The 11,670-nt window shown below is 32.2% G+C and overlaps 1 protein-coding gene across 1 annotated transcript; it reads right to left on the bottom strand.

The window, feature by feature from the left end:
* Positions 1-278: 278 nt before the first annotated feature.
* On the bottom strand, positions 279-2,134 carry LOC120108528 (stomatal closure-related actin-binding protein 1-like). The gene is made up of 3 exons (XM_039122148.1): positions 1,895-2,134; positions 1,524-1,646; positions 279-739 (listed from the first exon to the last, which is right to left on the bottom strand). Exons 1-3 carry the CDS (start codon positions 2,132-2,134, stop codon positions 575-577), a joined length of 528 nt encoding a protein of 175 aa, XP_038978076.1. The 3' UTR covers positions 279-574.
* Positions 2,135-11,670: the final 9,536 nt, after the last annotated feature.

Below are 11,670 nucleotides of genomic sequence, written 5' to 3'. Positions count from 1 at the left end.
TGTTTCTTTTATTTTGAATGTGTTATTCTTCAAGATCACATCAGGGCCTGTCTGGTTCCCTAATAACTTCGACACAAATATTTGAATAACCTTATTCAAGAAGGTACTTATTCCTTGTTAATCAAGTAAAAATATTCAAGCCCCCCCCCCCCCCAACACACACACACACACAAAACTCATCAAATAATTTTAACCTGGTTAGAGCCAAATAAGTACCACAAAGGTGGTTTTCCAATTTTCTGAATCCCAAAAGTACCCCTCATTATTGGAGCTTTATTCAGGCATGCAAAAAAGTCTTTCGCTGAATAAACCTGAATGAAGCTGAAAAAGGTGAACTTTATTCAGTTTATCTGGGAACAAACAGGACCTAAGTATGATGAGAATAGAGGGGCAGAGTAGGGAATGGGACTGTAGGTAGTTTAATAAACAATCCAAAGATCTCTTTTCCTTGGGATGGAATAGTAAAAGAAGAGAAAAGGGAAAATAGTTTGCTTACACAGTTATGTGCAATGGTAATCAGGCAGTATAGTTATCGAAGCTTAGATAGCAAAAACAAAGATTGAGTTGGTGAATGTTACACATTTCTAGATGCAAAGTTATAACCGACACAAGCATCAAATAGTACAAAAAAATTCTTCCATACTACCTTTTTAAGAAAGATCGCTAACTTTTTCACTTCTGATTTCTCCTGAAGCAACTCTCCTTCTCTTTGAGCCAGCTGAACTGCTAAAGTCTCCACCTACAAGAAGCACGCATGTCATAATCAAGTTGCATTTTACAGAAAAGAGCATAAATGGAAGCAAAGACAACAGATTATGGCTCATGCAATTGTAAAGATTAAGATATAGAATGATAGTGCAGCATGAATCCTTAGAAAATCACTTCCAGATATTTTGAAAAGGATTCTCCCATAGAAAAACATAAGAATAAAATGCAAATAAGCAATTTGTAGAAGAAATCTAGAAATTATTATTTCTAACATTATTTTGAAAAACTGTCTTCAAGTAATCTTGTTTAATAAATTCAAAATTTCTGTACAAGTAGATGATGTCAACATGGTTTTAAAACATGAGTGTACTCTGTCAATATCTCAGTTTAGTTTACATCACAAATAGAATATTCAAAAACTAAGCCATCAAATATGAATCTGATATCATCCTTCAGAGAATGAAGGACAACTGTCTTCTTCAGTTATATGCAACAACTGTAGTTAAATCAATAAATTTGAGAAATAAGGCATCAACTACAAGAAAAGAGTAGTTCCATCATGTGAAAACATGAGAGATTCTGAGACCAGATGAACATTTGGTGTTATGCTAGGCTTCGACCTTCATATGTTGATTTTGATATACTGTACATGGTCATAAAATATAGTGAATTGTTTACTTATGCACAGAAAAACTGTTTTTTCCACACACAAAAGAACTGAATTATGTTTTGTATAGCACAAGTGGAGATTAAATTCATACATGGTGATGTGATAAGAACAAGAAAGGATATAAGCAAGAATATAGAATACCAACCATAGAGATTGCCTCCTCAAATTCATCCTTATTTTGACCCACCATGCGACCCTTTAGTGATTCAAGTACAACCTTCAATTTCTTCAGAAGGACATGCCGGTCAGTCACTTCTCTCCACTTAGCCTAAAATCCCAAGCAAGATTACATGTAAGACTTAAATGGAATAGTAATTCGTTCACAATAAGAACAGTGACAAAAAACATGAAGAAGAAGACAGTATCAAGTTGAATGGTTGAGAAAGAAAGAGAATATCTGTTGCAAGTTGCATGGCATCTAAGCCAACAGGATTCAAGATTCATAATCTAGAAAATAAAAAACCTTACAAAGGCAACAATGAACATTCATGGATTTAAGATTCATTGTGGCAAAACCTCATTAGACAACTTCGTGGCAGTGTTCAGACCCTTCTCAAATTTCTTAGCCAGGTCACGAACAGAGAGACGCTGTTGCCGCTCTAGCAGCTCGGTAGTCTCTTTTGCAACAATCTCTTTAAGGGATGGTGCTTCAGGCCCTTTGTTCGGCTCGACAATTATACTGTCAGCTCTTATCTTGTAGTTTGAGAATTTTCTAGAAGCAAGTTCACGTTGTATGTACAAACGAACTGCCCTCATTCGCATTTTTCTCTCTATAATCAAGCGTCATTGCCCCTAAACCAAGCACTCTGTTTTGCAATCAGAAATCAACCATTTTCACAATAGAATCTATAAGCCAAAAAAAAAGAGTACTAATCCAAGAACACAATATTGAAATTTGAATCATAAGTCGCAATCAAAAAAAAAATCTTGAGTAAAAGTTTATACATACCGAATTTAATGAATAAATAAATCCACATGTACATCTCTAGGTTAAGAGTGACCAAAAACTAAATAAAAAAATAATGTTGATGCTACTAAAGCACCATATACTACATAAATCAAAGCAAAAAAGAAAAAAAAAAGTTTCACAATATTACAAAGAGAGAAACACCATACTTCGATGAATTTTGCTTTATCCATAGAAATGTAAATGCGCAAGTGATCTTTTCCAAATCAGAAGACCCCCTCGCTTCCGAAAACTCAAAAACTAACAGTAAACTTGCAAGAAATTATCTCGATCACGGTGCAAACTTAAAATTAAGAAAACATTATGGCGACATTGAAATTAACGGCAAATCAAGAAATATCTATAGCCCGTTAAACCAGAAAACAAACCCTAGCTCGAGAATCTCCAGCGCTCGACGCGATTTAGTACCCTTACCCGATCGGGCTATAGCTTCTTGAACTGATTCGCAATAGATTTCCTTCCCTAAATCCTCCTTTTCCTTCTTTCCTCTCTAGATTTCTTTCTTCCAAGGTATAAAAAATATGGAGATTTTTGGAGAGGATTCACACCGCAAGAAAAGGAACCTTTTTTTCTTTTGAGCGAAAGGAGTACTGCTCTTTTTGAAAGACAGAGAGAGAGAAATGAGCACGCATGAAAGAAGCTTCGGCTCAAAGCCCGACTGGATACTTGTGGCGTGGCCCACAGGGTCCAGTTCATGACCATGTCTTATTATTTTGGGCGCGGATCCCACACGAAAAAACATCCCCATGAATTGCGGAACTGCCACCGTCTCTTCTTCCGTCCGTAGCTTCTTGTAAGTTTGAACTCTGAAAGGCATTTTTAGGCGTACATAGTTGCCTTAACCGGAATAAATACTGCTCCAATAGCTGACATGTCCATAACATGGCGACAAGAAATGAAGAATAATTGGATATAAATGGTTCATTCCAACATTGGTTCGGCCGTACCATACCATACTATAAAGGACATTAGTATTTTTAGGAACCATTTTCGTTCCCTTCTAGGTTCGGAAATAGATCCAAATAGTCCGATGCAGAGCCAGTGCAAACTGTACAATGCAATATAATATAAAATATAAAAAAAATCAAATTAATATTTAAATTATTCAAAAAATTTATAAAAATATTATTAAATATCAAAAAAATAAAAATAAAAATAAAAATAAAAAAATGTCCGGTTCACAACCAGCATATCTAATTTTTTTGAGTGTCAGTACGATGTCTAATTGGTATCATACAATACTAGTGTTTGATTAGTAAAAAATTTAGTATGGATTCGGTCAACCTTAGTTTGTTATAGGACCAAAATAAAATTTATTAAGCATGAGGCACGTATTCTGGTTCGATCTATAAAATAGATCAATCGATGGATGATTCATGGTTGCTGCGCACAAATAATTTTTATTTTGAAAAAGTCAATAAAATATTTTTATTTTAAGATTAATATAGAATTATATATTTATTATAATATATATATACCATAAGAAAAAATTGTGTATGCTTTATGGAGACTAAATAGCAACATGGAGTGAGGTGGAGGGCAAGTCCATCCTTAACTTTGCTTTATGCATATAAGTAGTTGATTCTATTGAAATAGTAGTTGGCAGCACGTGTTTGGTAAAGTTTAATAATCCAGCTTTAATTGATTAGACTTTAGAGTCTTTCTAAATTTGCCGTGCAAGATATGCATAGAACGTCCCAATCAAGAGTTACACATATATTTCCTGGTTGAAATTTGAGACGATGGATGCAAATTCTTATAATAAATTTAATTATAATTTAAAAATAAATAGATTGAATAAAAATAAATTTAGTAAGAAAATTTAGCTATAGAGGCTTACAGATAGCATTATTTTAAAGATAGATTTCATATTTTCTGGAATAATGACACCGCACGCTTTCAACTACAAAGATTTGATTGAATTACTTCCCGTTGCCTCTTGCTTCAAGAATCAATATATAATGGCATTTTGCAAAAAAGGGAAGAGAAAAATAGAGGGGGTGTTTTGCCAAAAAAGAGCGAAAAAAGATTTTTTAAAAAAATAAGACGGAAGAGAGATGTACGCGTAAGAAGAGAAGTTGCATATTTATAGAAAAGTCCTTTACGACTAGTTTAGTCAACCAAATAAAGGTAGCGATTGTTTAGTCAAATAATAGCAATTATTTGGATATCCAATAATAAAAAATTTAGAGGACGCGCATGTAACGGCTAGTTTCAAATGGACACAAAAAAAAGGCAGGTTGATGTATTTTTAAACACTCAAACAAAAAACAACCAATATTCCTTTTTCTTGCCCTTTTTTTCTTTATTTACTAATTAATACCATATTATGAGGCATAAATGATAAAATTTAAATTGTTGATGTTAGGAAATGGCAATCTTAAGCGACTCAAAATAAAAAAAAGATAAAAAACCTGACTCCTACCAATAACAACAGTTTATGTGTGAGGTACTTATAGATCGAATCCCATACAACAGTTTGAATCTCTAATCAGATAATGTCAAATTATTTTAGACGATGATGACATTTTTTTAATAATAGTTTGAATTCTCTGATCAGATCATGTCAAATATTATTTAGACAATGATGACAATTTTTTATTAAGATTGCCCTTGCACATTTGCTAATGGAACTCATTATTAAAATCTGCTTTTGATGAATTGGTAGGCAAGCAATGGTAAGAGAACTACTCTAATGAATAGTTATTATGAGAGTCCTAAGCCATCTAATCACCAAGGATATGAATATGTTATGACCAATTTTGACACCAATATTCTAGTAGCATATGCATTGATCAAATCTTTTGATCCATTTGTGACTTAAGTATAAAAACATTGTTCTCAAAACACCATCGCAACCACTAAGAAAGATTAAATTCTAGTCATTGAAGCTGGTAAAAACCACACACAAAAAAAAAGAAGAAGAAGAAAAAGATCAAATTTAGAGTAGAACTACAGAAGAATGCTCTTGTTATAGCCCATTAAGGCACAAATGGCACAAACTATTTTTTCTTTTCTAAGGAGAATGCGCACAGCACAACACTTCAAAGTTGTAACATTTTTGTGCCAATTCCTAATGCCATATTAATGTAGGAAAGAATATAGCTTAAAATGAGGGGAATGTTCAAGTTGGATTATTCGAGTACTCGCACTCTGGGTAGTGCTTTGGTTGAATATCTAAAACATGAAGGTCAAATATAAACACAGATTAGTTATAACAAATGATAACTACTCATCTGCCTTTTGGCACAACTAGTTTGAAAATTGGATGCAAGGACTGGGACTGGGACCCCATGTCTGAACTGCCCGCACTCATGGGTTAAGTAGGTTTAGCTAAGCAGTATATGCAAATCTATCAAACCTGCCCCCATTAATTAATACAAATCTAATGTAAGTAAACTCTAAAGACAAGTAATATAGTTAAACTGTTAAATGATAAAAAGTTGGCTGGCATAAACTAAAACTACTTCAAAGGTTGAATCCAGTTTTGTTCCTATCGACAACTCAGCTTTTCTTTCTATAATGGAAGAAGAAACCAAGAAACTTTGTGAGATATCAGCCACTAATTAGTTGGATAATTATTTATAGGATTGAGCCATTAAGCCCTTAAAAGAGACGAATTCTTCTTCAACCTAATGGAATAGTGAACTTTCAGGCATATCAAAAGCACTGCATCATCGTGTCGCGAATGAGGGATGATGACCCAATTGCAAAGAAAAGAGGAGATTACTTTCGAGATTCCATCTCGGTGTTCGGGTGCGCAATGATGGCTGTTGGATGTAATTGAAGAGAAGCTAATGAATTTTGCAAGGTTGCATTGGAGTGTTGCGGTCCCAAGCAGTAGAGGATTCTTCTACGGACAGCCTGCATGCTTGTTTTCATGACTTGGAAATTGCTATTGGGGCCTGGTGTTCAATGGATAGAATTTGAGGCTTCAAGGGTACTCTTCAAGGTTGGTAATATTAGGAGAGGGGAACCACCTCAATCATGATTCAGGAGGTCATATCATCATTCCTAGTAACCTAACCTATGATTATAGTTACTTTGTACTAAATTTTGTGAGAGGTTGGAGGGTTGGTGAAAAAGGAAGCATTTGATTGGGGCAGCACTAGCATTATTGGCATGAGTGTTTATGATGTGTGACTTTTGTGAATGGTGGACCAAACATTGCCTTAGTAACCTCCATTCAATTAAGATAGTGAAATGGTGCTCCTTTATAGGCTGCCCCATTAAACCATCACCCCTGAAATAGATCAACTGCCAACATATTTGAGAACTTATAAAACAAGGCAAAGTGTACAAAATAATGAAGCTTCTATTAAAATGCAAAGATTGCCCAAGAAGTTTTAACATGGATCAATGGACATAACATTCCACAACAAAGAGCGTTCTAATGTGCAATGGAAGAAATATATTTGTGCAACTTCTATTCTGTTTGCTCTTCTAGACTTGTTAATCTCAGCAAATTTTAATTATATTAAGGTTTTGTATGATTATTTTATTAAGTGTGTGTAATATTTTTGAAAAATTTTAGTAAGCTAATGTCGAAAAATTGATTTCAAATTCCTACTTTAAGCTGAAGTCAAATCTATGTATAATAGAATTATAGGCATGAAGAGTATGATATTTTTTTAAGATTATGATATTATCAATGTACGAATGAGTAATTTAATATATATAGAATGAAAGAGAGATAGAGGTAGCCGTAAATCACATAAAATGAAGTAGCTCTAAATATAGCTATAAATAAAGTGAAATGGAACAAAAGGATTCATATAGCCGATCTCAACTAGTTTGAGATTAAGATTTAGTTGATTTGACCTATATTCTCTTAAGGTTAGTGATATTATCTCAAATATGCAATAAACTTTGTGATATTTTATGAATTAGTTTTTTTACGAATTTCATAGAGTTAGCTGTAAATATAGTATTTTTTTTCCATAGGCGAGATTGTAGCATACACAAAAGAAGAGGGAAGGCTATAAATTTGATCTTTGGAAACTTGATAGATCTGATGACATAATGTAAATCAATGATGTTGATAATATATACATATGATGTAATCATCTCTCAACCATAGAGGAGGCTTTTCAAGTATAAAGAATTTCCCTTGAGAGCAACTTTTAGCTTCTCTAATACAAGCTATTAATTTTGTACCACTTGCCACAAATCCATGGTTGCTTTCATCTGGTGCCTAGACATCACATGTTGCAGGCATATTAATCCAAAGCCACATAAAATGGTTATGTAACATCCAAATCAAAGCTCTATAAGTTAAAAAAAAAATGATAGGTGGAGAGTTGGTGCACATATTTGATCTTTATGCATATAAATGATAATAAAATCAAGCTCAAATAGTTGGTATTTATATTATAAAGTTAGTAGGTTTATCTTTAAGATGTAACTCAGCTATTCAAGGGTAGCTTATCAAAAGTAAAGGAATATTTCAATAATTTGAAAGTTTCAAACCTCTTTTTGATGGCATCAAGAATAGTAATAGTTGTTGGGATATAAACAACTCTCCAAGAGGAATGCTGACTTTTGGAATCAAAACAAGTAGCAGAAGTACGATATAATAGGTTGCAATATTTGTTATGAAGAAAAATTGTAGAGCATGTGCAAGTGAAACTTCTTCCAAAATGATATCTTCTACAACACATAAAAAAAAATTAAATACTATAAAACTCACAATTTCATTAGCAAAAAAAATCACAATTTTCTACATATTATCCCCTTACTCTGCATCTTAGAAAAATGCTTACCTTAAGTATGCTTGCTAATTGTGAGCATGGTATAGGTGCATAGGATCTGATGTCTCACCAATGACATAGGACACACTTTTCATATAAAAATAAAAGCAGCATGGGATCAAATAAATTTTAAATGTAAAATAACTTATTTTTTCACCATTTATAATATATATATAATATGAAAACCTCTTCCATAGAGCTCATGTTTTGTAACTTGCATAAGGCGACAAAATGATCTTTCACAAGCATCCATTTTTCTTAACCCTTTCCTTCTCTTTATAGCCCCTTTTATCTTTAAAAAATCCAATGTCTTACTCTCATTGGATTAAAAATATATTTATCAAGCCATATAAACAATAAAAAAAACTATGGTGACTGATGGCTAAGTGATCGCACATACAGTTGCAAAAAAAATAGTATTGAGATATATCAAAAATTTTATTGAGTTTACTAAAGTAGTTCAAAAAGAGAAAATTAATGACAGAACAATAATACAAAGGTAGATTAAGTACTTGCACATTATCTTACTAATATTTATAGTAATCAACAAAAAACTCATGCAATGCACAGTCACTTAATAAAACATATTGAATTTTTTGCATGAATACCCTCCTAAATATCGAATTTTGCACGAATACGCTCCCAAAATTAATATTTGCATGTACATCCTCGTAAAACACTTGTTTTACTATTATATCATTTTTTTATTCTTATTTTTACATATGTACCCATGTCATCTAACACCGTTAGAAATAACGGTTTCAAATTAAAATGTCTAAAATACCCTTAATGGGTAGATGTGCAAAAAACATTTATAAGGCAATCACGATGGGGGATAAAAAGGTACTTTCTAAATTTTATTTTATTTTTAATTAAAATAAATATGGTTTTTATTAATGGTGTTAGAAGAACCATTATATTAGGGGCATTTATGCAAAAATAGTATTTTATAAGGGTGCAGAAATAAATATAAATTTTAAGAAGGTATTCATGTAAACTTGAATTTTTAGAAAGATATTCATGCAAAAAACTCAAAAATATTTTTATAATATTGCCTGAAAGATAAATAAGGTAAATATTATTGATAGTTAAAAAAATATAATTTGCTCAAGCTTAGGACTAGTGTAGCATGAATCAAGTAAAATAACATATTAATGAATATTATCAACTAACGATAATCAAGTCCCATGATAGTAACATATGAATAATTTTTTAATGAAAATTAAGTAACTCGAATAATATAGTAATTAAAAATAATAATATTAATGAAAATTAAGGCTTGTAGATATACATTATACACTTGAATTAGAATAATATAGTATATTTAAAATGTCTAAAATGATTTTATCACATAGAAAAATGACCAATCAAGTTTAGTGGTCTACTGTGGCAGGTTAGTCCTTAATTGTATGTGAGGAATGATCTAAAGAAAATAAAAGAGTTGGAGCCCATGTAGAAATATTGAAGCTTTGTATGCAATCATGTTAAAAATTAAAATAAGAAGTATAGTTTATACAACCGAAATTTACAAAGCAAGATGTTCTTACCTCAACTCATTTTGGTAAGAAGTAATATCCTTTGGATGAATACCTTCTTTGATAGAAAAGGTACTTTAGATAGCGGGCTATGTTTCTAAGAACAAAAATTATGGAGAAGAGTAGAATTTTAGAAGGAACAGATTGGAGAGAGTTATTCCTTGCAATGATGTGAATCCTATGAAGATTTTATTTGAATTTTGTGAGCTAAGCATGAAAGTTAAAAGATTCATCATAGACTCACCTTACCAAAGCAACATTGAGGAGCTCCAACAATCCTAGGTATCAAGATGATGGATAGTGGGCTTGGTATGGCCCAAAGAAAAGAGTGTGTCAATCCATTGTGAGCTCTTGGAATAAACGTTGAGCCTCTTTTCTTTGTGAAACTGTACATTTTTGATTGCTTGATGCTTTTGATGATGAAGTACCACTCAAGTACAGTACCTAGTCAGCATAAGAAAATCTTTTATCAATAACCTCCAAATTACTTGGAGAAAAGCTTTATATTAGGATCCATGCATGACTAGTATCCAATTATCAATTATGATAATTCAGAATACAATCAACCTAGATACTTATAGATTTTTATGCCTTGTGCATTAAAATAAGATGCTACTTTGCCCCTCCTTGAGTCAATTGCTTGCTTTGCCACTGCTTTGACATCTTCCTGATGGTTCTTTATTATGATTAACTACTAGATGGTGGTTAAATTTCAAATGAGACAATGACTCTCACAAATTAGCTATAAAGGGATAAAGACACCAGCATAAATTAGGATTTATGGCGTATTAGACATAAAAGTAACCAAATAAATTTTACTGAGGTGCATCCAGAATTAAGGTTGGCTTGACTTCAGACCTGTTTATTTTTAATGAAATATAGATGAAAAAATATTTTGGTGTCTACTCATAGTTTGAATAGAAAGAGATTTATTTGGAGGAATTCTTTAGGCCTCTAAATGGACCAATCAAAGTAAAATTTTCATTTTAAGAAAGACTTTGATGGCACGATCCAAGAGAAATATATAGGGAAGGACTGAATAGGATACATAGGTGAAATCCACTACATCAAAAAATCAAATTATCTACCAAACTTTTGGAGGTTATAGCTTGGCCATACGACTTCTAATTGAGATGATTTTGTTTATAAAAAAATGGATAACTTTATGAGCTCTATGACATAGTGCCTCTTAAAAGGATGTGATATACTAAGCAATTAGGTTCAAATTCGATTATTTGGGCCTCAAAATGGGCCGGCCAATACTTTTTTTTAAGAAAATACTTTGACCGCGTGTATCTATCAATCTAACAAGAATTAGGTAGAGTGACCGAGGACAAAATTAATATAGCAGTCGAGATCTACTTTTGTAAGATTTTAGCTTGTTTTTGGTGCTTATGTTCACTACTTAGGTCTATTTTGGAAAGGTTAAGCCATATTTGAGCTAAAAGAGTAATCCGAATTATGTAATAGCAAACCTTACTAGTAAAAACAAAGGCTATGCATCTTAGTTGATTCGACATCAATAAAAAAAAAGAGGATCGAGATCCTATTTTTGCCATTTTTCTTTTATTTTTTTGAGAGATTCAAGTTAAGCGGATTGAGGAAATTATTCCTCTTCCAAATTGAATAATTGTACGTATCTCCCAATTCAAAAAGGATTTATGCTACGTGATAGAAGGTAATATTGACGTAAAAATCAAAATCTAACTCTAAAAAAAAATAATTAGTTTTTTATAATTATTTCTACAAGTCATGGTCTCTTGTAATTAAAAGAGGAATCTAAATCAGATATAAAATGCCAATCCCACTAGTATAAATAGAGAAACTGCTGTCAGCTATGTTATTCAAATGATGAAAGAAAAGATAACTTAGAACTCTAATTTTAAAATTCTCCATATTTTTCTGTTATTCTTTTTGAGAGGTTTGAGTTGAGAGGATTAAGAGAATTGCTTCATTTTTTCTTTGATCGGATCGAGATATGTCATCCAAACCAAAGCATGATGGATGGGGGATTCTTTGAGCTTTGAAGTTTGGCTTCTA

Source organism: Phoenix dactylifera, unplaced genomic scaffold (genome assembly GCF_009389715.1).
Source record: "Phoenix dactylifera cultivar Barhee BC4 unplaced genomic scaffold, palm_55x_up_171113_PBpolish2nd_filt_p 001380F, whole genome shotgun sequence".
NCBI lineage: Eukaryota > Viridiplantae > Streptophyta > Magnoliopsida > Arecales > Arecaceae > Phoenix > Phoenix dactylifera.
The sequence above is the reverse complement of the archived record's forward strand: the minus strand, read 5'-3'. Positions and strand labels throughout refer to the sequence as shown.